This window comes from Mirounga leonina, unplaced genomic scaffold, assembly GCF_011800145.1.
Source record: "Mirounga leonina isolate KUSES-001 unplaced genomic scaffold, KU_Mleo_1.0 Mir_173, whole genome shotgun sequence".
NCBI lineage: Eukaryota > Metazoa > Chordata > Mammalia > Carnivora > Phocidae > Mirounga > Mirounga leonina.
The window spans coordinates 70,169,318-70,195,795 of NW_023270447.1; the positions used below are offsets into that span (position 1 = coordinate 70,169,318).

At 43.7% G+C, this 26,478-nt stretch overlaps 1 protein-coding gene across 3 annotated transcripts in view; it reads right to left on the reverse strand.

Moving 5' to 3' along the window:
• KHDRBS1 (KH RNA binding domain containing, signal transduction associated 1) overlaps positions 1-19,272 on the reverse strand; it is a 37,775-nt gene extending 18,503 nt beyond the window's left edge. For all 3 annotated transcript variants that reach the window (XR_004681746.1, XR_004681747.1, XM_035019236.1), the window contains exons 1-5: positions 18,747-19,272; positions 6,110-6,234; positions 5,163-5,279; positions 3,077-3,223; positions 281-414 (exon numbers count right to left, since the gene is read on the reverse strand). Coding sequence is in view for 1 of the 3 variants with exons in the window: in XM_035019236.1 (XP_034875127.1) it covers positions 281-414; positions 3,077-3,223; positions 5,163-5,279; positions 6,110-6,234; positions 18,747-19,128 (905 nt within the window). In the remaining 2 variants the exon portion in view is untranslated. The remainder of the gene's footprint in view (positions 1-280; positions 415-3,076; positions 3,224-5,162; positions 5,280-6,109; positions 6,235-18,746) is intronic.
• Positions 19,273-26,478: the final 7,206 nt, after the last annotated feature.

Sequence of the window (26,478 nt, forward strand, 5' to 3'; positions counted from 1 at the left end):
TTTCATCAGCGGATGATGGAAAGTCTGAACACTCCATAAAGGTCAGTCACAAAAGGCAAAATTCTAAAGCCAGAGACCATTTTAAAATGCTAGAACTGTCCAAAATTAAAAGACCAAAAGTTTCGACAGGACTGCTGCACTTGACTATGGCCAAAGTACCTAAGATCTACTTATTCCAATCCTGAGGCCCCCTTCTAAGCTGCAGATAAGAGCACCACTAAGAGAGAAACGGTACTGGTCAAATTTACATCCTGTTTCTAGTTGTCTCCATTATTTTTACCTGGGAACAGGTGGAGGAGGAGGTGCAGCTCCTCGGCCTCTCACTGGCACCCCACGTCCACGAGAGGGCTCCGGTACTCCATTCAAGTAGGAGAGCTCTAGAAACTGCTCCTGGCAGATATCATCCATCATATCCTGCAAATGAAAGATAATAAGGATTACTGGGCCACATCTCCACCTTCTGCTGAGAAGCTGTCCAGCCCACATAAGCCTTGGATACTAAGACCAGCTCTGAATGCCTGGATGAAGTCTCAGGTCATGCATTCTCTGAAGTCAAATGGCACCCTACCTGTCACCTCTTCGAGGAAAGTCCTGATGGCACATCCCTCATTATTCAGCTGAAGATCTTCATAATTAGTCCCTACCTAGCTCTCCAGATCACTTCCAGCCACTCTCCATGGATAACCTCCTTTCAAGCCATGTGGAACAACTTGTAGTTCAGAACCTGGCATACTTATACACCCATTCTTGCAAATAGCTTCCTCTTCCTAGGATAGTAAAAGCTACTACCGTTAATTAAGCTCTACATACTGGACACTTTACAATAACCTCTCTATAGATTTTGCAGTTTAATCTTCAAGATAACCCTGAAGTAAGTAGGCAGGTCTTCCCATTTTACAGTTGGGAAAAAAGAATCAGGGCATATAAAGCCCACCAGCCTAAGGACATAAAGCTAGTAAGTGGCAGACTTGATGTGAATTCAGAATTATCTGTCTCCAAAATCTAGGCTTTGAATTACTGGACTACATTGCCTTTTTTGTGTACCTGAGAGACTAACTCATTCTTACAAGACTTAATCTAAAATATTACCTCTTTTGAAAAACTTTCTTTGATGCCACCCCCACTCCCTCCTCTTTTTCCACGGCACTGTGTAATTTTCTCTACCCAAGCACTTACCACGTCATTCTAGAATTGTCTTTCTCACTAGATTGTGAGAAAGGAGCCATTTTTGTAACTTCAGACCCAAGCAGAGTATTAGGCACCTACCAGATACTTAACAAATGTTTGGGATGAACAAGGAACCTGAGGCTCAGAAAAGTGAAATAATAACTTGTCCAAGATGACGCGGATAAAGGTCCCAGTCCAGTGCTCTTCCTACTGTACCAGGAAGCCTCTCTGGTACAGTTAATGGTTCTAAGGGGAAAACGGAGGCTCTGGTCATGGATGCAAAAATAGGCTCACTTTTTTTTTTCTTCACAAGAGGGAAGAATTGAGTCAAATGCCATTTGCAAATCTTTTCACATATTTCCTGATGAGAGCCATTCAGTTTTAATACTCCATGCTTTTTTATATATCCCAGGTGGATAGAGCTTCAAGAATAGAAGATTCTAGTCACCAGAGAGATGCCCCCCCACCCCAACTTTTCACCTCCTCCTACCTTACACACTACTGCTGCTTGAGACCCACCCTGGAGAATCAAGTGACCAATGACAGCCCATTTGCCTAGATTCTTCCAAATGCTACACCAACACTGAGGAAACCCAGATATGCCTGGCAGGTATCTTTTTAGAAGACCACTTACATGAAAGCCTTGTAAAGCTATTCCTTTTGAGAAATATGCTGAGAGTAAAGATAAAGAGGAGATGGGCATTCCCCTACAGTCCTTCAGAAACTGGGTGGCTCAGGATGCTTCAATAGAACACCTCAAAAAGAGTAAAAAGAACTCTCTCAAGGGAAAATTTACCAGCTCTGAGGTCTTCTCTAGGATATTTTAAATTGTATGTTTCATGTTTGAACATTCTAACGAAGACGAGGTACTTGGAAGCAAAGCAGCTGCTGAGACATCTGAGACAGTGTTGGAATTCTTAGAGCTCAGCATTATAGGTACACACTGCCTATAAATTTCTGCTCTATCAATTCTCACATCCTCTGACACCACATTTAGTTCCAACTCCTCATTTTGCGTTCACAAGAAAACCAAGAACTGTATCTCACTCCTCTTAGTTTTAGTGATGAAAACAGGATGCTTACTCAATTCTAGTTAAGAGTATTTCTCACTTCCTAAGGTTCCAGATTCATCCTTGGTTATTAAATATTCAACTGTAGTATGTTAATTCTGACAACTAGTAGGTCTTGCTGAGCAAAAATCACACCATTTTCTACTTATTCAAAGAATGGATCCTCTGACCAGGTGGTAATAAGCAAGACAGGTAACCTGGTCTGTCCCAACTCTTCGTGGGCCTCAGTTACACTCTGAAAGGAACTGCACACCTATTTGTTTAGTATCATCAACAGTCAAGCCTATAACAATTATGCCTCTTTCAAATCAAACTCTATGTGAGAAATTCCTCCAGGAGAGAAAGCCCTGAATGCACCCTGGTCAAAATTTAGTCTATTAACATTGGATGCTAGAAGGCTCTTGCTGTTATGTTCTACACTCTCTAGAGTCTAGAACGTAAACCCTTGAGTACAGGGGGTTTATGACCATCTTAGCCATTGTCTTATCATAACCTCCTGGTTCCACACTAATACCAACACACTTAGTGAAGACTCTGTTAAATCTTTGTTAACCAGATGTTAAGATGCCAGACACACTGTGGACCTAAGATACTAACAACAGATCCTGGTATATAACTAAAACCACATTAGACAAGGACGGTAGAGTGGCTTTGGGGCACAGTGTTTTGAGAACTAGGTACAAGTAACACACTACTTCAGAAAAATGAACATAAATACAGAATTTGGTACGCAATTTCAGGTTATGCAGAGTTCGTGATTAAGAACCCCTGCCTTATTAGCAACAGCACAAGATCCCAGTTCTCTCTTGCTCAAAGATATAGGATGTGGATTTCCTTACTGGTACTAGGAACTTCTTGACTTCCTCCATAGCATGGGCCATAAGAGCATAAGCCTCACATGGGGGTCCAAAGACTTCAATGAAGACATGCAGATCCATATTCAAGTGGGCATATTTCGGGTCTCCACCTTTGCGCAGTTCTTCCTCCTATGGAAAAATGCAGAAAAACATCACATCACATGGAATGGGAGAAAATGACACTGATACCTCCAGCCCAAAGAGACAGCAAGAAATAACCTAAAAATCTAAGAAAAACAGCAAAGTGTAAAAAGAAAGCAAAACAAGGTCTGGAGAATAGTAATTCACACAACCTGCTAAACCTGTAATCAGTCTGCTACTAAAAGTTAACCACTGTCTTGAATTCCTGGTGTATTCACTGCAGCTCTTATTAGAAGGTACAGAAGAAACTTTTTTTTTTTTTAAAGATTTTATTTATTTGACAGAGAGAGACACAGTGAGAGAAGGAACACAAGCAGGGGCAGAGGGAGAGGGAGAAGCAGGCTTCCTTCCCGCTGAGCCCGGAGCCCGACGCGGGGCTGGATCCCAGGACCCTGGGATCATGACCTGAGCTGAAGGCAGATGCTTAACGTCTGAGTCACCCAGGGGCCCTGAAGAGAGAAACTTAATTCCAGTCTTCATTCAGATATCAGCTGTTTGCCAAGCATGCGTGCATTCATTCACTGCCAAGCATTTGCTTTTAAATCCCAGGTAGTGCTGTTAAGTACCAGCTCTTTTTTTTTTTATTTTAAATAATAAATAAGTAAGTTTATTTATTTATGGGGGGAGCCAAGGGAGGGGAAGGGAGAATCTTAAACAAGCTCCATGCCTAGCGCGGAGCCCAAAGCAGGGCTTGACCTCACAAACCCTGAGATCATGACCTGAGCCGAAACCAAGAGTCAGATGCTTACTGACTTGAGCCACCCAGGTGCCCCTAAACTTTTTAAATTTATTAAGTAATCTCTACCCCCCTTGTGGGGCTCAAACTCATGACCCTGAGATTAAGAGTCGCATGCTCTACTAAGCCAGCCAGGTGTCCCAGCACCAGCTCTTCCTATTTGCTTATATGGTCTGGGGAGTCCTAGGGGAGGAAAAAAGTCAGGATAGAGTGAAGAAACTCTCAAGTAAATCTCATTAGGTAGAATAACATACTTCAGCCCTAAGTGTATTCATCTAATGAGAAATGTGAGTGGACAAAAGAAGAGGCTCTGAGAAAACAATGTTTGTCACTTTAGGCTGCAAAAAAGAGCCCTGAATGACTAAATTTTTAGGCTGTACCTGATATGTCTCATCTAAAAAGCTAACTCTAGAAAGCTAAGACTCTTCTGTCTTGATAGGAATTTTTTTGAAACTTATGAAGAATACAAAGCCCATGGGGCTATGACATGAAAAAAAAATCAGCATTAGGTTCTGTTGTCAGGATTACTCATGGTTCCTTTTGAAATACTTTCTTTTAGGGGTGTGTGGGTGGCTCAGTCGTTAAGCATCTGCCTTTGGCTCAGGTCATGATCCTGGGGTCCTGGGATCGAGCCCTACATCGGGCTCCCTGCTCAGCGGGAAGCCTGCTTCTCCCTCTCCCACTCCCCCTGCTTGTGTTCCCTCTCTGGCTGTGTTTCTGTCAAATAAATAAATAAAATCTTAAAAAAAAAAAAAAAAGAAATACTTTCTTTTAGTGTTCTTTACATTCCAGCAGGCTATTAAAAAACCCAAACAACTAATTCTCAGACTCACCTGCACTCAAAACATTATTGCTCTCACTTTTCTATGTTACTGGAAAGGGAAAATGCTGTTCACATTTTAGTGTCTTTCGTCTGGATCAGTTTTAGTATATCCAGCTCCCTTTCCAAGTTTTCATAGACAAATGCTTACAAATGTGAAAGTTGCTACTGCTGCTTCCATTACTATGCAGTCAAAAGTGAGGAAAGAAACAATCACCAGGGCACACCTAGGCTCTTCCAGGGTTGCCAAACAAGTAAGTTAACCTGGTCTATAATCTCTTACAGCCAACACAAATTTAAGGGATTCACATTCTGTGCAAGTGCTGGCTTCTTGAAGGCATTGTCTTCTTGCCTCACTGACAGGAGCTTACCTTGGCTTTGTCTCTCATTGAGCCCTTGCCCAGCACAGAGATCTTTGCACCTGTCTCTTCTTGCAGTCTTTTGATTGTATTCCCTTGTGGCCCGAGGATCTTCCCCACAAAATTGAACTGACAGAAAATAAAAATAGATTTCTCAATATACATGTTCCTATAAAACATTTCCACATGTATTATCTCATTTGATCTTCAACAACCCTGCAAAATTGGGGGCGTATTACCATTCCCATTTTACTGAAGGATATGCTGAGGATAGACTGAAAAAAGTGAATAGTCTAACATTACACTAGAAAGTAGCAGTTCCTAGACTTGAACTTGGGTTTCCTGATGTAGTCTGGTGCTCTTTCCAAATTATCACACTGCAACCCTTAGTACTTCAACACACATAAGTATTTTTAAGGCAGTGACCTCAGAACAAAACAGACATATGGCATTCTTTTGTAGTACTTGTTTCGTCAACTAAATAGAACTAATTTCTTCCCTTAAAAAACGGAAAAAAGGAGGAGGAGGAGGAAAAAACAAGAAAGGATTTATTTAGAAGTAAAACACTGAGTAAGAAATAAAATTAACTTCACCTAGTCAAGGATTTGTGTTACATTTCCTGTATTTAGATTTTGCGTCAATCTTTTCCCCCCACGTCAATCTTTCGACAGAGGGCAACTCTTCAATTTTTTCCTTTGAACTTGGAGCCTGAACAAACACTTGAGAAAGAAACTCTTTTTGGTAATAAAAAGTTGATTATATTTCCTTCCTAGCTATAGGTATGCTGTTAGATCTAGACTTAGATGTTTCAATTGCCAGAAACAAGTACTGCAAGTATGGGAGAGAAGCTTCACAGGCTCAAGGACCTGATGCATCACAATTTCCAGAAGTCTTTATTTCAGCCCATGGCTCTCACACCTACAAAGACAACGAAGTGAGTGAGGCACTTTATGCCTTACCTTGGGATACTGCTTGACAGGTATCAGTACCCGCTCCTTCAGCTTCATGTTCTTATGAGAAAATAAATCCAAGTAATTCTCCTCATCGTCTTTTTTTGAATCTCCTTTCTGAATCTTCTCAATCTCTGGATAAGACAAACACAATTTAGTTTGTTCTGGCATCTAGATGCAAAGTTCCAAGTCTGCATAAAGCAATAACATAGTAGAAGACCAAATACTTCAGACATATGGAGTTGACTAGGAAACGCAAAGGCTGCTTCTCATGAAAGCAGTTTGCTCTTCCAGCCCCACCTGAAGCCTCTACACCAGAGCCATCAAGTGTTTCTCAAGAATAAGTGAATTTAACAAAACCAATGCAGAGAGATGGGGAAAAGGGGATAAATGAACTAAAAATAAAGTCTACATCAAACAAAAAAAAAGCACCAAGTCGTATCTTTATGAACAAAGGTCAGTAATTTAAATATACAATGAACAGGGGCGTCTGGGTGGCTCAGTCGTTAAGCGTCTGCCTTCGGCTCAGGTCATGATCCGGAGTCCCGGGATAGAGCCCGGCATCCAGGGACCCTGTTTCTCCCTCTCCCACTCCCCCTGCTTGTGTTCCCTCTCTCGCTGTGTCTCTCTCTGTCAAATAAATAAATAAAATCTTTAAAAATAAAAAAATAAAATAAAATTTTAACAAGTAATTATAAACTATTGCAAACTTTCAGAAAGTACAGTTAATAATATAACCCCCAAGATAAAAATTTAATATTTGAATATTTTGCTATATTTGCTTCTGATCTTTTAAGATATAAAATGTTACAAATAGGGGCGCCTGGGCGGCTCAGTCGTTAAGCGTCTGCCTTCGGCTCAGGTCCTGGTCCCAGGGTCCTGGGATCGAGCCCCGCATCAGGCTCCCTGCTCCGCGGGGAGCCTGCTTCTCCCTCTCCCATACCCCCTGCTTGTGTTCCCTCTCTAGCTGTGTTTCTCTCTGTCAAATAAATAAATAAAACCTTAAAAAAAAATAAAAAATAAAAAAATAAAAATAAAATGTTACAAATAGGGGCGCCTGGGTGGCTCAGTCGTTAAGCGTCTGCCTTCGGCTCAGGTCATGGTCCCAGGGTCCTGGGATCGAGCCCCGCATCGGGCTCTCTGCTCCGCGGGAAGCCTGCTTCTCCCTCTCCCACTGCCCCTGCTTGTGTTCCCTCTCGCTGTGTCTCTGTCAAATAAATAAATAAAATCTTAAAAACAAAAATGCAGAATGTTCTCCTTATATATTATCCCCATACTATGTTTCTATCTTCTGTAATTTTTTCTTCTATAATTTTTTTTTTTTTTAAAGATTTATTTATTTGACAGAGAGAGAGACAGCGAGAGCAGGAACACAAGGAGGGGGACGGGGAGAGGGAGAAGCAGGCTTCCTGGCTGAGCAGGGAGCCCGATGCGGGGCTCGATCCCAGGAGCCTGGGATCATGACCTGAGCCGAAGGCAGACGCTCAACGACTGAGCCACCCAGGCGCCCCTCTTCTATAATTTTTTAAAAGATTTTGAGAGAGAGAGAGAGTGTGTCCTAGCGTAGGAAGGAGGGGTGCAGAGGGAAAAGGAAAGAATCTCAAGCAGACTCCTGGCTAATCGGGGAACACAAGGCAGGGCTTGATCTCACAACCATGAGATCATGACCTGAACTGTAAGCAAGAGTTGGACGCCCAACTGACTGAGCTGACCAGGCACCCCTCTATCTTCTATAATTTTAAGGTAAGGGTTCTCAAACTTCAGTATGCATCAGAATCACCTGGAGGGCTTGTTCAACTGGGCCCCAACCCCAGTCTGGGATTTGTGTTAGGAATCTGCATTTCTAGCAAGTTACCAGGTGATGCTAATATTGCTGATCTAGGAACCACACTTTGAAAGCCACTGGTTTAAGGTATAAAGATGTATTATTTCAGGGGCACCTGGCTGGCTCAGTTGGTAGAGCATGCGACTCTTGATTTCGGGGATGTGAGTTCGAGACCCATGTTGGGTGTGGAGATTACTTAAAAATAAAATATTAAAAAAAAGATATACTACTTCAAACACAGTGTGTAAACCCATACCTTTAACAGTTTTTAAAAGTAACTGTTTAGGGGCGCCTGGGTGGCTCAGTCGGTTGAGCGTTTGCCTTCGGCTCAGGTCATGATCCCAGGGTCCTGGGATCGAGCCCCGCATCGGGCTCCCTGCTCGGTGGGGAGCCTGCTTCTCCCTCTCCCTCTGCCTGCCTGCCTGCCTGCTTGTGATCTCTCTCTCTCTCTAATAAATAAAATCTTTTAAAAAAAACCCAAAAACTGTTTAGATTAAGTCCAGCTGTGAAGTATACAGATGAAGGAAAGTCACTTTGATTCTGACAGACTTCATAAGAGTTCAGAATTTCAAACTGAAGGCTTCTGCTTATTAAAAAGCCTAATTTCAGATGTTATAGAATATGGTGAGCTGACCTGTTTATGCCCAAAAGCACATACTCCCTTGCTTTCTGACAATTAAAACTGTTGACAGAGAGAGACAGAGAGCAGCAGAGGGAAAGGGTGAAGCAGACTCCCCACTGAGTAAGGGGCAGGGCTCGATTCCAGGACCCTGGGATCATGACCTGAGCCAAAGGCAGACACTTAACGACTGAGCCACCCAGTGTCCCACCCCATACTGTAAATATTCTTTTTTTTTAATTTTTTATTTATTTGAGAGAGAGAGAGAGAGAGAGGCAGAGAGAAAACAGGAGTGGGGGCAGGGAGAGAAGGACAAGCAGACCCCTCCGGGGGAGCCTGCCGTGGGGCTCGAGCCCAGGACCCCGAGACCATGACCCGAGCTGAAGGCAGACATCCAACTGACCGAGCCACCCAGGCGCCCCCCCCATATTGTAAATATTCTTAACTAAACCTTTACTCCTATGAGAAGAACTGTAGATGACAGTGCTCTTCACACTCCTATGTTTCATTGCTTGAAAGAGAACAAATTTGACTTTAAAATTAACAGACTAAATGCTTCATTCAACACCCTATTTGTTTGCTGTTTTACTGGTGGTATATCCTGACCTCTATTCTGCCCTCCCACTTAACTGCTAATATTAGCTTTTTCTAGTCACTAGTTTTGAGCCTACCATCTCTGAATACTACTACTTTTTTTTTTTTAAGATTTTATTTATTTATTTGACAGAGAGAGACAGCGAGAGAGGGAACACAAGCAGGGGGAATGGGAGAGAGAGAAGCAAGCCTCACGCTGAGCAAGGAGCCCGATGCGGGGCTCGATCCCAGGACGCTGGGATCATGACCTGAGCCGAAGGCAGACGCTTAACGACTGAGCCACCCAGGCGCCCCTGAATACATCTCTTCTTGAGTTTCCAGGCTGAAAAAATGGGTACTCAATCCTCAAAAATCCTAGGAACAAAGATGCCACATTTGTGATCTGAAAACATCACCAAAGAGCTTCTAAAAATGTGGGACAAATTACATGCTTCATTTTGAATGTCTCTCTGTGTGTCCTAATTGCTACCATCTAGTTAGGCCATTCAGCTATATTTTATAGCACTTTCCAGAAACTTTACTTGGCCAGTGCAAGATAAGACTCAAAGCCTGTTAATCTGTTGTACTCCTACAGGAAGGAGAGCTGCAAAAACTGAACCCAGGAGAAAGGTTTTTATGCAATGTAATGCACCCTGTAAATTTAAGGCCTTTCTGTAACATGGATCTTTCTGTTATATTTTGCACTAATCATATCTTAATTAGAATCCCTTTGTCCAGTTTATCTCACAATTTTTAAAAGAATATTAAAGCATTTTTAGAGAAGTTCCGGAAGGATGATTTAAATAAAACAGCTTTAAAAAGATAAAAGAATCAGAGGAGTTTAGCCTAGAAAGCAAAACACAAAGAGGCAACTTGAAGTCTTCTCAAGAGGGCTCATCTTCCATGTTTGGAAGGGAAAGGACTGAATATTCATTCAGTGTCTACTATGTATCGAATACTGTACAAATATTACGTCATTTATCCTACAAAATAACTCAGTGAAGTAGCTGGTACCATCCCCATTTTACAAATGAGGAAACAAACTCAGAAAAAAGTTTCTAAATCACAAAGCTGTTAAAGTACCAGAATAAGGATCAAAACCCAGGCTTTCTAACTTCAAACCTCATGCTTTTATCACTGCCTTTCGATGAAGAGTTTCTAAAGTGGGGGGGGGGGGGGGGCTTTACTTAAGCAAGGAAGAATTGATTTTGTAAAATTTTGGGTACAGTTTATACCCTCAGACAGTCATGTGATTAAAGTCCATGAAAGGACTCTGTGGGTGCTTCAGATGTTCAGTAGCCTGATCTTTTCTTTTCTTTTCCAATTCTCTATTTCTCTCCTTGGCCTTACTTTTCTTGGAGAGCTTGGAGTAGGTTGTATTGGGAAGAAAAAAAAAATCAAGGAGAAGCTTCCTAAAAATGGTTTAACCCTCAGGCAACAGTACTTTCTAGACAACTTTTTTGAGACTAATTCCTTTAAGTGATCTTTGCTTGGGCCTCTAGAGACCTTAGCTGTCCCAAGAGCCAAAGAAAGGAAAGCTAAAGTGTAAACAACACAGAGAGGTGACCCATTTGTTTTCTAGACAGCTGCTTACAAAAATCGTATTTCATCCAGTGTCTCTGTGTGTCAGGAATTTTGTATTTATTGTTTCATTTTGTCTTTATAACCAAGACTATCCTTATTTAACAAGTGCAAAAACCTGGGTTCAGAAAAGTTATATAACTCATCACAAAACTTGTTAGTGACACAGCAGGTACTTAAACCCAGGTCACTCCTTCCATCAGTCAGAGCAAATTCAACTAATATTGTGGCATTTCTTTTACTCTATCTTTTACTATGATTTAACCGTTCCTTTTTTGGTAGGTCTTACCACAATCAGATTGTAAGCTCTAAAGGATGAGGTTTCTTTTTTTCTTTTTTTGGTGCAAAAGGTGGTTTTGTTAAAGCATGGGGACAGGACCCGTGGGCAGAAAGAGCTGCTAAGGATTGCTTTTTAAATGCACATCTCAGAGGAAAGAGCAGGAGTTTTGAAGCTGATCATGACCTGAGCTGAAGACAGATGCTTAACGACTGAGCCACCCAGGTGCCCCTAAACTGAGTACCTGCCATCTTTAGTATAATGTCTCATACACAATAGGCATCTATAAATGTTTACTGAATGAAAGAAACGTACCATTAACACCCTCAATGATTCATTACTTTTATCATTCCCAAGTTTATAATTCTCTGCCCTATACCTTCATATGACTTTATCATCCCCAAATTTGTAATTCTCTGCCCTGTATCTTTTCTGTTGGTACCCACCTTGTGGAATCACAAGTCCAGTAAGTTTACTGTCTTTGTATAAAAAAACTCCATTCTTTTTATTCATCAAATTATTTAACTGTTTTAAGCAAGAGCAGAGACCAATCGGTCCTTAAACTTTTTTGGGGTCATGGGCCCCTTTGAGAATCTGATGAAAGCCATAGATTAGCACCCTAGGAAAAGATACTATGGTTCAGAAAAATCCCCCGAAGTCTGAGTAAAGAGCCCTCTGAAGGGCTCAATTCTCACATTCCAGGATAGTGGCAAACCCTGTTATGACATATTGCCCAGGGTCTCCTGAATCTCTTTCTTACGATATAATTTAGAGTTTAGAGCTTTTCTTTGCTTTTTTAAAGATCTTATTTATTTTAGAGAAAGAGTGCATACAAGTGGGGGAGAGGAACAAGCAGACTCCCCAGTGAGCAGGGAATCTGCAGTGGGGCTCAATCCCAGGACCCCGAGATCATGACCTGATCCGAAGGCAGATGCTTAACCAACTGAGCCACCCAGACACCCGCCCCCCTTTTTTGAGATAATTGTAGCTTTATACGCAGTTGTAAGAAATAAAAGATCTCATATACCCTTCACCCAGTTTTCTCCATAACACTTCGCACATATATAATATAGTTATCATAACCAGAAAACTAACATTAATACAATCTACTGGCTTTATTCAGATTTCATCAGTTTTACACCCACTTATATGTGTGTTTAGTTCTATGCAGTTTAATCAGTCATGTGAGCACCACCACAGTCAAGGTGCAGAACAGTTCTATCACCAGGATTCCTCATGCTACCCTTTTGTGGCCAGAGGCCCCTCCCTCCAGCCGTTCTTCACACTGGCAACCACTTATCTGTTCTCCATCTCTATTATTTTGTATTTTCAAGAATGTTAAATTAATGGAATTATACAATATGTTTCCTTTAGAGACTGGCTCTTCTTACTCAGCGTAATTCTCTTGAGATCCATCCAAGTTGTTGCATTTATCATTTCTTTTTATTGCTAAGTAGTATTCCATGGTATGAATGTACCAGTTTATTCACCTATTGGAGGCATATGGTTTGTATTCAGTTTTGGGCTATTATGAATAAAGCTGCTTTGAACATTCATGCACAGGTTTGTGCGAAACTAAGTTTTAATTTTTCTGGGATAAATGCCCAAGAGTGCAATTGCTGAGTCGTATGGTAAACATATGTTTAGTTTTGTAAAAAGCTGCTTTATCAGAGAAAAATGTATGCTAACAATATTTTGCTTAATCTCACTAGTATTATGTTCTACAAAAATAGTATTGTACCGTATGTATCTAGCCTTATGGGACTTGCTTTTCTAACATTAGATCTCCAAGATTTCTCTATGTTGTTGCATGTAGCTGTTAAGTTTTCATTTTCACAGCTATATAAATATTTCATTTTGAGAAGCTCACAGTCTTCAGTCAATGGTGAAACAAGTTGCACCATTTTGTGAACAACGTGCACCATTTTATGAATGAGGCATTCATGTACAAAAGTTTCTTTGGGCATATTCCTAGGAATGGTGTTGCTGAATTTTAAGGAATTTGAAAGTTAACTTTCAGATGAAATGTTAAACTGTTATCCAGAGTGGTTGTATCAATACACACTTCCACCAGCAATGTTTAAGAGTTCCTTCTAATTCTCAGTCTCTCAAACCCTAAGTTTTGTTTGACTGATTTTCTGTCAATACTGTAGATTTTCATTATTTTCCTGTCTCCAAATTTTTTTTCTCATTTATCGTCATTTCTTCTTCTAGCTACTTTATATTCAACATGTCAGGTTGAAAAAATAAATCCAGTTGGGGTGCCGGGGTGGCGCAGTAGGTTGAGTGTTTGGCTCTTGGTTTCGGCTCAGGTTGCATCGGGGTCATGTGATCGATCCCCTAGACCAGCTCCGAGCTCAGCGAGGAGTCTGCTTGAGATTCTCTCTCCCTCTCCCTCTGCCCCTCCCACTCGTGCTCTAAGATAAATAAATAAATCTCTTAAAAAAATAAATCCTGTTGGAATTAGTTTGGGAAATGCAAAAAATCAACATGTTAAAAGTCCTGTCATCTTGGGCGCCTGGGTGGCTCAGATGGTTAAGCGTCTGCCTTCGGCTCAGGTCATGATCCCAGGGTCCTGGGATCGAGTCCCACATCGGGCTCCCGGCTCAGCAGGGAGCCTGCTTCTCCCTCTGACCCTCTCCCCTCTCATGCTGTTTCTCTCTCGCTCGCTCTCTAAAAAATAAATAAAATCTTAAAAAAAAAAAAAAAAGTCCTGTCATCTTTATAATGCTAGTCCCCCCACTTTCACCCCCCTACCCCACAACTTCCCCAGGACATGGCATATTTCTCTTTTCATTCAGATCTTCCTTTATCACCTTTAGTAAAATTTTGAGGGGTGCCTGGGTGGCTTAGTCGTTAAGTGTCTGCCTTAGGCTCAGGTCATGATCCCAGGGTCCTGGGATCGAGCCCCGCATCGGGCTCCCTGCTCAGCCAGGAAGCCTGCTTCTCCCTCTCCCACTCCCCCTGCTTGTGTTCCCCCTCTCGCTGTATCTCTCTCTGTCAAATAAATAAATAAAATCTTAAAAAAGATTTTTTTTTTAAGTTGACAATATGTGATCACAATATTACTCATGTGTAATACTGAGATAAAAATTCTTCCTTGTAGAATGGCCAGGAAGACTGAATAAGTAGCATACCTCATAGCAAGTTACATGCTCTACACAAAGGTTAAATATTATTTAATGTTATTGTTTATAATTATTCACATACATTTTGAACTGATTTTTATTGCTTATCCCAAGGCAATTGATACTATTTTTTTTAATTTTTAGTTTTTTGGATACTATTCTAAAAACGAGATTTTGTCAATTCTTTCCTAATTGGCTACTGCTCATGTATCAGAAACCTACTGATTTGTACATCTCTATCTTGTAATCAGCTGCATCACTGACCATTTTCCTATGTAAACAACGATATTGTTGCAAATACTGAGAACCTCTGCCTTTTTATCCTACTATTTACACTTGTATTTGGTCTAGAATTATTCGCAACTAATTCCACTTTCTAATTTTAATAGGTTTTGCTAGCCCTATAGACGAAACAGTTATTTCTCTAACATATTGTGCACGAAATAAATTATTTTCAAGTTTCACTAGACTGTCTTTAAAATGTCCAATGAGTGCTTTTGAAAGATGGATTTCGAAGTATATTTTCAAGATTTTGTGGGGATTAATCTATTCAAAATATTTCCTTACTCCTGAGTCATTTACACAAACTTATATTTTCCTAATTGTACAAAGTAGAAAAAGAACACTGTTATGCGTACAGGCATTGTATGTTTATTACATAAATATTAACACAAGATAAATTATTTTTGTTTCAGAAAACAAGCATGGGTACACGGAGTCCTTGCATGTCTGCAAATGCATTTAATTGTCATTGTAGCTGAGTATCAATTTGGCTAACACAGAAGTCTATATTCAAAATGTAAATCTCTCAGAACTGTGTTGATGTTTTTCCATCATGCAATGAAGATGAGTATCTGTTCATCAAATATTTAGTAAGAGTCCGTTCTGTGCAGCACTCTTCAAGGAACAGGAGATACAGCAGTGAACAAAGCAGACAAAAGATCCCTGCCCTGGTAGAGCTGACATTCTAGCTGTGAAGGAGGAGTGGTTAACAAATACACCCATAACTACAATATATAGTACATCAGATGCTGATTAAGTGCAAAATAAAGTAAAGCTGGGGAACATCTGGGGGGGCTCAGTCAGTACAGCATACGACTCCTGATCTCAAGGTTTCTAAGTTTGAGCCCCACATTGGGTGGAGAGATTACTCAAAAATAAAATCTTTAAAAAAAAAAAGCTGGGAAAGGGACAGGAAGGGGTATGTGGCTGCTGAAGGAAGAGTGGTCTGGGTCTTGAGGACTCTCTTTGGAAATGAGCAGAGGTGCCTGAGGAAAGTCAGTTCCAAGAGCTAGGCTCTGCTCTTTGGGTTTCTTTCTTCTTCTTCTGGCATTATCATCTTTATTGACCTGTTAGCTAGCACTCCAATGCATTCAAATAAATTGTAGTATTTTGTCCAAGTAGTAAAAAATATTTTTGAAGTACAATTTGTTTACAATTTTTTGCAGGTATTATATATAGTAGGGGGTGGAGTGGGTGGGGAGAGTTAGGTGTATGGATCCAGACTCAGACTGACTTCAAATCCTAGTTATGCTGCTTATTAATTTTATTACTGTAGGCAAATTATTTAATCTCTGGGTGCCTTGATTTCCTCGTCTGTAAAAATGAGGATAAGAGTAACTTCTCATGGGGCACCTGGGTGGCTCAGTAGGTTAAGCACCTGCCTTCAGCTCACATCATGATCCCAGAGCCTGGGATGGAGCTCCATGTTGGGCTCCCTGCCCTGCGGGGAGCCTGCTTCTCCCTCTCCCTGTTGCTCTCCGTTTGTGCGCGCGCGTGCGTGCTCTCCATCAAATAAATAAAATCTTAAAAAAAAAAAAAAAAAGTAACTTCCTCATAATATTGTCACAAAGACTAAATATTTGACATAAAGTGCTCAGACCAGTGCCTGGCACAGTAAGTGTTAACTATATTTTTCTTACATGTATCCTATCAGAGTTTTGTTTTGTTTTTTTAGATTTTATTTATTTATTTGAGAGAGAGAGAGAGCAGAGCTAGAGATAGAGCATGAGCTGAGGGGAGGGGCAGAGGGAGAGGGAGAAGCAGACTACCTGCTGAGCAGGGAGCCCAGCTCTGGGCTCAATCCCCAGGACACTGGGATCATGACCTGAGCTGAAGGCAGACGCTTAACCAAATAAGCCACCCAGGCACCCTTTTATCAGAGTTTAAATATTACTATTCTGTCTTCTCAGAGTCTCACTTCCTCACAGTGGGTTGACTTCACTACAATCCCTTTTCCAGATCATTAAAAAATACATTAAGAGCCAGGTCCGGGGCGCCTGGGTGGCTCAGTCGTTAAGCGTCTGCCTTCGGTTCAGGTCATGATCCCAGGGTCCTGGGATTGAGCCCCACATCGGGCTCCCTGCTCAGCGGGAAGCCTGCTTCTCCCTCTCCCACTGCCCCTGCTTGTGTTCCCTCTCTCGCTGTATCTCTGTCAGATAAATAAAATCTAAAAAAAAAAAAAAAAAAAAAAGAGCCAGGTCCAATATATATCAGAACTTAACCACGCTAAGCAGCATCCATATTCCCCAAGTCTGTTTTCTCAATGAGCTAGCATTACCTCAGCCCCAATTCTCCAATTAAAATTTCAGTTTATTAAAAAACAAACACCAAAAAAGCCCGTTAAAAACTATTAAAGAGCACTCTCTTGTAACAGAATTTAAGCAGTAAGAGTGAAAATTTTAAGTAACTTTTTAAAAAAAGATTATTTTTCAGTAATCTCTACACCCAACATGGGCTCCAACTTACAACCCCAAGATCAAGAGTCACATGTTCTACTGACTGAGCCAGCCAGGTGCCCCTGTAAGTCACTTTTAAGGATCAACAGTTTTTGATGCTTATTCTAAGAAACCACCTTTTACTTGAAAGATAAACACTGTACTAGGCACTTGGTGTGGTCAGAAAGGCAAAAAAAATACCTTGTTTTCATACGTTATTCAGTACCAAGGATTTACAATTAGAAGAAAACCGTGGTGATAAGTTATTATCTGATTTTGGCCAAAGGGAATGCTGCTAGTACTTTTACATGACATTTAATTCTCTCAACTCACCATCCCACTTTCCAGATAGGGTTACTGAGGTTCAGAAAACTTCCCAAGAGTAGGTAACTAATTAAGGGTCAGAATTTCAAACCCAAGCCAACACCTTTAAGTTCTAAAGTTTGTTATTCTTACTCACTTAACCTGGACTGCTTAAAGATTAGAGGAAATAAAAATTAGACTACCAGTCAACCTTTAGCATTTAGCCTGCCATTCCTAAATCTGCATGTACTTGCTTTCAGATTCAAACACCTGGTGTTTGCTATATGCAAGACAACATGAAAAATCTAAAGATAAAAAAAGTCCTCCTGGTCTTCAAAACGATTGCCAGAAGAACACAATGAACAGTAATGTTTCAAACAATCTGACTGTTACAGAACAGCAAAGCACCCAATTGAAAATGTAAGCAGTTTATCCAAATGTTCTTATTCTTGACCACAGCGAGCTTTGTTCATTGCATTAAAAAGTGAAGACCCCTTACCAATGTAGGGAGATAGAGAACAAAGGGGAACGATCTGTCCATTATATCAACCTTGCCCATGAGTCCAACTACTCATTTAGCGTTGAAGGCCGCAACTTTTTACTTGCTTATAAAATAACTAAAACAACGTTTTAACTAGAAGAGAGAGCAAAACAGACGGCTTTAGGGAGAAATCAGAGCGACTAGGTGAACGGCCAGTGCAGAGCAGGAAAGGAGCGTTAGTCTACAGAGAACAAAGACTACTTTTCCTCATCTATTTCACTACTGAGGCAAAAAGAAATAAAAGAAGACCAAGCCTTTAGGGTACAAGCATCTTGCAACTTCTCTCAGTTTTTGTCCATCTTGGGGAATGTCCTGCAAACCACCCTTTACCTCCTCCTACCCCATTTCACTGTCTCTGGGGTTATTTTTACCCTTCTGATGAACAACACCTTGTAAAATAAAGGGGTCCAGCCTTCTGGCTCTATAGCAATTATCATTTTATCTGCCGAAGTCGGAAATCTGATTCGGAAAACCTCAAGCTCCGATTCCCACAGGTTGCTCCTGCCTCCGAGCAACTTAAGCTCCTGTTTCCGCTAAGTCCGACCCGGCCCCCAGCGACCGCGGCGCGCTGGACAGGGCACTCCAGCCTCACCCCATTTCACCTCGGCCCTCCCTCCCACGGTCCCTCCCCGGCTCGGGCTGTCTTCACCCCCTACACCCTCAGGAGAGGCGTCTACCGCCACCCGCAATGAAGAAAGCTTTCCCTTTGGCGGGGGGGGGGGGGGTTGGGAGATAAAGATTCATTTCTGGAAGAATCTGAACACTCGGGGCGCAGGGCAGCTGCAAGAAGTGGGAGGGGGAAGGGTCGGGAAAGGGGCGGGGAGCGCAGCGCATCCATCAAGATCTCTGCGCTAAGATATCGCCAAGTCCCCTTCGGGCCTTCACTGCAGCTTAGAAATTCTCCCTCGCACCGAGGGCCGGGATGGGAGTGTGGAATCCAGGCTCCCCAGGATGAGAAAGAGAGAAGGGTAGTTCACGACTGCCTTGGCCCCGAGGGGGCGGGAAGCGGGCGGAACAAAGCCACTGCTGCCCATGCCCCCGGGTGGCCAGGCGACCCAGAGGGATCCGGGAGGCCCGCTTACCTGCCGTCAGTAGCTGCATGGCGTGAGTGAAGGACGGGTCGAGCGAGTCCTTCTCGGCCATGAGTTCGGGCAGGTACTTGTTCTCCGGCTCCATCTTGACGGAGGCAGTGGCTGAGGGGGGCAGCAGCGGAGTCGGTGCTGGACCGCCCACTGTCGCGTCGGGACCCGTGGCCGAGGGCGGCAGCAGCGGTGGTGGCTGCGTGGCGGGCGAGGCCCGAGCGCCCCCCCGGGATCCCCCTCCGCCTCCCCGGGACCGGTGAGGCAGCGGTGGCTGCCGAGACGGCGCCTGACGCACTGAGGGGTGGGCACCGGAGGGGTCCATGGAGCCGCTGCGGCCCGAGGACCGGCTCATGCGCGCGGCGGGGTCGTCCCGGCGCTGCATTGGGGCGGATGTGCGATCGAGGGATCGAGGAAGCGACGCGGCAGCGGCAGAGGCCCGAGCGGCGGTTGGCGGGGGTGGAGAGCGGGAGCGACAGCGACCGAAGCCGACCCGAGCGACCCAGCGAAAGAGAGCACCGGAAATGAGGCGGCGCGCGTGCGCAACCAGCCACCGGCACCGCCCTTGGGTCTCTCCGCGGAGAACAAAGTCTCCAGTCGGGCCACGGCGCCTGCGCACCGCCGCGGAGCCCGAAGAAGTCGCCTCCCCGCTCCCCTTTTCCCTCCGAGCCCGCCAGGCCAGAGTCTTGTGCGCGTGCGCGAGTGGCCGCGGGCTTCGTTCGTTTTCTTTTCCACGTGACTCGGCGCTAGCGGGACACGTGTCTCCTCCCCCTCTGGCCGAGTGCGCGGAGGGGCGGGGGCTGTGGAATGTCTTTGTCTGCGCGCGAGCCCGCGGAGTGTGGGGCGGGAGACCTGTTACTCGCGGGGCCACGCCCCCGCCAACGGCTAAGACGCGGAGGGGGGCTGTGCTCTGTGGGGTTTGGGGTGGGTCACTGACGTGTGAAAATAAACCGAAGCCAGAGTGGGGGTCACGGGAGGGCGGTCTGGGCAGGAAGACAGGAGAGAGACTGCCTGAACAGGGAAGGGGAAGAGACAGAGCACCGGGGAAACAGGGGTGAAGGAGGGACGACTAAGGGAGATCTGACTCCGGGATGAGGGGTGGAGATGGGGAAGGGGAGCTTGGAGGGAGAAATCGAGGAAGGACGGGTCAGTGGGAAGACTGAAGGCTATTGGAGGACTTGAACTAAGAGGGAAGGTTTAGATTGGAGACCGGCAATCTAGGGAGGAAAAGGGCGCCCGACCAAAGAAGGAAACCCCAGAAGTCCTATCCCATGGTTTCCAATATAGTAGGCTCTAAAAGTTTAGCCATTGTTGGTCTGAGAAGTCGTCTTAAAAGATGAAGCTTTTAGCTCTTCACATATAGTGCTGTTTTCCGCTGACTTAAGTTTGTTCATTGCGCAAAAAAGTGAGGAAGGGGCCAGGTCCTTAATCCAGTGTTGTATCACTAGGATGGCTCCTTCTACTGATATGAGTGCTAATCCCCCTGCCTCTGTCCGACCCTTCACAGTGGATCATTCCAGACTTGCTCAAAGAGACAGAGCCTTAACACTGCTCTCAAGGCCAAGGTATATAGTGGACAGTCTCCCACAGCAGTCTCCTCATCCCGGGGTGCTATATGCAAATGAGCCTAGGTCTCTACTCCCATAAACTCTCAGAAACCTGGTGCTTTCTCTAACCTTTCCCTCCACAGATTTGTGCTTTCCCCATTCAAAGCACTCCCATTCCTTTCCCTTTGGGATCAGTTTCCCTACTAAGCCCATGCTTTTCAAAACCATTTCTGGACATTGTCTTCTGTGTGGCTAGAAACTGTTGATTTTTGAATCTGAAACTTAGCAGCCTTCAAACTAGGGAACATTTAAGGCCTGGCTATCTTCTTGGGGGTGGGGGAAAGAAATTACCCACAGAAATGAGAATAAACACAAATATCTCCATAAACTATCACATATTGTATATATATATGTATATATATCCACTGTTAGTACTTGATATATATATATCAAGTGGATATATATATATATCCACTGTTAGTACTTGACTTTGAAGTCACATAGGTAGTTTATAAGTAGGAGAAAAAATGTTTTTGAATAATTGTAACGAAGAATTAATGTGACCAGTGCCAAAAGATAGGTGACTATTAAGTGCAATTGGAGTTCAAGGCAGGAAATAGATTTTGGCTGGGGAGAATGAGTTCCAGGCAAAGGGAAGGGCGAATAAATGAGCATTCGAGATGAGAATGTCAGAGATGCATTTAAGGAATGGGAGTAATCCAGTTGCAGAGTGCGAAGAAATAGGTGGGTTGAAGAGAGCAAATGCATGGAGGAGGGGAAAGAGGGGGCAAGGTGGATTTATAGCTCTCTTGCAACTCATTTCAGCTGCTGTCCTTGAAAATCCTGTTTGGGTGGGAGTGGTGTTACAAATGGCTGAAGTGTCCTTGCTCTGTAATGAGATGCCCAGATGGAGGTACCTTGAGCTGAGGCTAATAAAACTTTGATAAAGAAGTGTCTGAGAAGGAGCTGGGTAGTGGTATCTGTGGGTTTCTAGGCTAGAATCACCAGTCCTCACAGATGGCTGCCAAACCTTTACTTACTTGAAAAGGGTGGGGTTGAAGGGAGATTTGAGCTCTTCTTCCTGATGAGACACAGGCAAGGGTTGTGACGCTGTGGTGAACTTACCAAGTAAGTGATGCAGCAGCCTTCCATTGGGGTGGAGGTGGGCCTGGCCCTGGGAGTTCCCTGGGTGCTAGAAAAGTAATTCCTGTCCTGAAAGCTCGGAGGTCTGGAGCTCATTTTGTGTTGACCACGGTATCACATGGTGCTCCAGGTTCACCTGAAGGTATTAACAGTATATAGCCTTGTGAAAGGACTGACTTTGGAGTGAGGCAGACAGATTTAAACCCAGCAATGCCTTGTCCTTGCTGTATGTTGTTAGCAAAAGCACAACCTGTCTGAGCCTTAGTTTCCTCCTCTATAAAGTGGAGGTAATGACATCTACATTGCAGAACTGGTGTGAACAAATACCAGTGTAAACCTCCTGACAGTAGAACTTATAAGCAAAAGGAAAATTACTATCATGCCATCTGGTGCCCAATGAAGAGTTCGGGGCACTTCATCTTGCTTGTGGATCTGAAAGGCCTGCTCTCTAATCTATCTCATTTTCACAGACTATAGACTTTGTTTTGAAGGGGGAGTTTCCAAAAACACAAGTACCTTTTACCCTGTTTCCTCCCATAATCCAGTTACTATAGTGAAGGTTGTAGGAACAATTGGGAGCATAGTGATTCAGATAGAGTTGGGCTCTTCTTACCTGCTGGATGCTTGAGCACATTACTTAGCCTTACTCAACCTCTCCTTCCTCCTCTTTGATAAAATCTCGAGCCGAAACAATACCTACCTCTGGGCTGTGAGGATTAAAGCACTCAGCCCCAGGCTGGCAATTAGTAGGTGCTTGAGAGGCGATGGTGACCATTGTTATTATTACTACACACATTTTTGAGTACCCTATTGCAGACTTTCACTTTCGTGTGAGTCCCTAATGGATGGATTGGGAGAGATGGAAGTTTGCCTGTAGCTGCCTGACCTGTGTGACCTCTACCAACGGGGGATCCACAAGCCTTGTCTACCTCTGCTGCTTTGCAGCCAGTTCCTGGGAGAAGGGCTCCAGCTCTGAACAGGAGAGTTTCTCTTCCAAGAGTGTAATTCATCTGTTCAGTCTTAGACACCTACTTGGTGCCAAATATATGGAGGGTGGAGAAGGAGAAAGGGAGACCAAGATTCAGTGTTTTAAATTATTTTCTGAGATTTTTTTTACTATAAAAATATATACTTTTGGGGCTCCTGGTTGGCTCAGTCGGTAGGGCATGTGACTCTTGATCTCGGGGTTGTGAGTTCAAGCCCCACGTTGGACGTAGAGGTTACTTAAAAATAAAACCATATGTGTATATATATATATGCATGTGTGTGTATATATATATTTTTTTCTAGTTTTAAGAAAAATCCAACCATAAGATAGGCATAAAATGAAATTCCCCGCAAACCCTGCCCATGCACTAGACTGCCCCTCTCCAAAGCATTACTCAGTGGTTACTTGTGTAGCTTTCCAGACATTTTAATACATGTATATGCAAATCTATCTTTTTTGTTTTAAACACAAATTGCAGCATTTAACAGTTTGAGACTTATTTTTTTTTTAAGATTTTATTTATTTGACAGAGACAGAGACAGCGAGAGCAGGAACACAAGCAGGGGGAATGGGAGAGGGAGAAGCAGGCCTCCCGCTGAGCAGGGAGCCCGATGTAGGACTCGATTCCAGGACCCTGGGATCATGACCTGAGCCGAAGGCAGTCGCTTAACCAACTGAGCCACCCAGGCGCCCCGAGACTTGTTTTTAAATGAAATATTCTGGTCGTTTTTCCTTCTCAGAAAATCTATTTCATTTTCTCATGGCTGCCTAGCATTCCATCAGCTACCTCTTAACCACTTCACTTCTGATAGAAATGTAGGTCTGGTGCCATATTTGGAAATGTGTAAGGGTCATTTTACCTTTTCAGTATGGCAAATCATAATGCAATGAGCATCACTGAACAACATTTTTGTGCACTAGTATCCATATATCTATAGGTTAATTCTAGAAATGATACAAGAAGACTGTGACATGCAGCAGGGGAGGGGACAGTCTCTCTCCCTTCTCCACAATCAATTCTGGGTGCCATCCTCCCATAATTTTAATCTTTGCCAATGTAATAGATGAAAATGGCATGAGATTGAACATTGAATAAGAGTCCATGCCCTCGGGGCACCTGGGTGGCTCAGTCGTTGGGCGTCTGCCTTCGGCTCAGGTCACGATCCCAGAGTCCTGGGATCGAGCCCCGCATCGGGCTCCCTGCTCAGCGGGAAGCCTGCTTCTCCCTCTCCCACTCCCCCTGCTTGTGTTCCCTCTCTCGCTGTGTCTCTCTCTGTCAAATAAATAAAAATAAAATCTTTAAAAAAAAATTAAAAAAAAAAAAGTCCATGCCCTCAAGGAGCTCTTGGCTGGGTGAAGGAGACAAATATACAACCAAGAGTTACCATGTAGACTGAAAAGTGCTATAGCAGAGGACTACAAAGAGCTACAGGAATGCACAGGAAAGAGTGATTGACCAACCAGGGACATGAATTAAGGAAGTTGGATCTTTGGGAAGTTGCCAGCTGGAGTGGGGGCAAGGCATTTAAATGTTGGTTGTTCAAAATGAATGAATGAATGAATGTTGTTTGTTCAGCAGAGCTTGGTCCCTGGGCCTGTTCTCCATTTTCCATGTTCATGATTCTGGAATGTAGACCTCTAGCCCAAACTTCTGAGTTCCAAATCTAGATAGCCAGTTGCACCCCTGTTACGTCCCTGTCTGGCTCTGTAACTCCACGTGTCCGCAATAGAATTCAAACTTCTGCCCCTAGCAGTGCTGCTTCAGGGCCCAGATGACTTAACATAGCTCAGGGCTTGGGAGAAGCTCCTTTTCCAGGACCCAGGCCTTCTCCAGCACCTCAAGCAAAATTTAAGGGCCAGCAAAATTTAAGGAGGCATTCCCTCTCAAGGCCATGTTCCTTGCTTGCCTCACTCTAGTCCCAAGGTGCTCTTAGGATTCCCACAGAAGGTGCCTTTTGTAGCGACAAGGGGGATCAGAGCAGTGTTGGTGTGTCCAGGGACTTAACTCATTGCTTTGTCTGACAGCCACTTGTGAAAAGTCCCTAGAAGTGTCCCAAAAATACTTAAAGGGGACTTCTCAGGGCCAACAACAGGAACTCAGGATGATGATTAATGTTCGTGTGGTTTTGTTTGAGTCCATAGGCTTCTGAGGCCTACATGATACTTGGGTTATAATCATCTTTTTTTTTTTCTGCCTGTCCCCCCCAACCAAAAGGTGAGCAGCTTATGGGCAGGAAACATTTCTATCTTTGTATATACAGACGGAGGCTGGAACAGAGCAGGCATTCGATAAATGTATGCTGACCAAGTAAATATCTGCAAAATAATTAAACTCCCATTCTCTCCGTTGCCTTCGCCACCAACCTGCTCCTCCTCCAGTGTCCCCTGTCTTAGGGAACAGCTCCCCTAACTCGCTGCACAGCTGGAAATCTGGGAGTCATCTTTAATTGCTCTCCACTGCCTCACCCCCCCATATACACTACATGCCTAAATCATGTTGTTTCCTGCATAAATATTGTAAACCCCATGTTTCGCTATCTCTACCACCTCTGCCTCCATCTGAGGTGCTGTAATGCCTCACTTGAACTTCTGCCACCTCTGGACTGGTCCCCTACTACTACTATTACTACTACTACTACTTCTCCTTCTCCTTCTCCTCCTTCTTCTTCTTCTTTTCTTCTTCTTCTTTCTTCTTTTTCTTCTTCTCCTCCTTCTCCCTACTTCTATTCCTATTTCCTGCATCCTTTCTCTATTTTCTACCCAAAAGCCAGCATAATATATTTTTTAAGATTTTATTTATTTATTTGACAGAGAGAGACATAGCGAGAGAGGGAACACAAGCAGGGGGAGTGGGAGAGGGAGAAGCAGGCTTCCCGCGGAGCAGGGAGCCCGATGTGGGGCTCGATCCCAGGACCCCGGGATCATGACCTGAGCCGAAGGCAGACGCTTAACGACTGAGCCACCCAGGTGCCCTGCAGCATATTTTCAAAATGCAGATTTGATTGTGTCTGCCTGCCTGCCTCTGTCTCTCTCTTTCTCTCTCTCTCTCTCTCTCTCTCTCTCTCTCTCTCACACACACACACACACACACACACACACACACACCTTGTAAAACCTTTGACTTCCCATTGCCCTCAGGATTAAAGACCAGAGCTCTTAACATGCCTGACTCCACCCTGCCCACATGGCTAGCCCCGCCTGGCTTTCTTGCCCCAGCTCATGCTGTTCTGCTCCTCAGTTCCTGTAAGCAGCAGCCCTGGCCTTTTTCACTTCCTCAACGAAGTCAGATTCCTGCCTCCTCCAGACTGCACACTTTTCTGGTTCCTTACCCTAAAATTCTGATCACTGCTCTCCTGCCTCCGACCCAGCCCCTCCCTTCCCCAGTGCCTCTTTTCCTTGGATACTGTATACTGTAGTTTCAGATATATGAAAATGTCAATTCTTTTTTTTTAAGAGTTTATTTTTAAGTTATCTCTGCACCCAATGTGGGGCTCGAACTCACAACCCCCAAGATCAAGAGTCACATGCCCTACTGACTGAGCCAGCCAGGTGCCCTGAAAATGTCACTTCTTTAGGGAAGCCTTCCCAGATCCTCAGAGCAGGTCAGATTAGCTCTTGTTGTTATATGTTTTCATGGCTTATTCCTAAAACCTATCACATTTTATTTTATTTATTTTTATTTATTTTAAAGATTTTATTTGTTTATTTGACAGAGAAAGCACAAGCAGGGGGAGTGGCAGGCAGAGGGTGAGGGAGAGGGAGAAGCAGGCTCCCTTTTGAACGGGGAGCCCCATGTGGGACTCGATCCCAGGACCCTGGGCTCATGACCCAAGCTGAAGGCAGATGCTTAACTAACTGAGCCACCCAGGGGCCCCACCTATCACATTTTAAATTTACTTTGTGTTATTGTTTGAGTAACATCTACCTCTGTCACTTGAATGTAAGCCCCATGAGGGCAGGAACTTTGCTTGTGGTGCTTAAGGTTGTCTCCAGCACGCAGCAGAGTGCTGCGCTGGATGGTCTGATCAATAAAGACTTGTTGGCTCAATTAATAGAA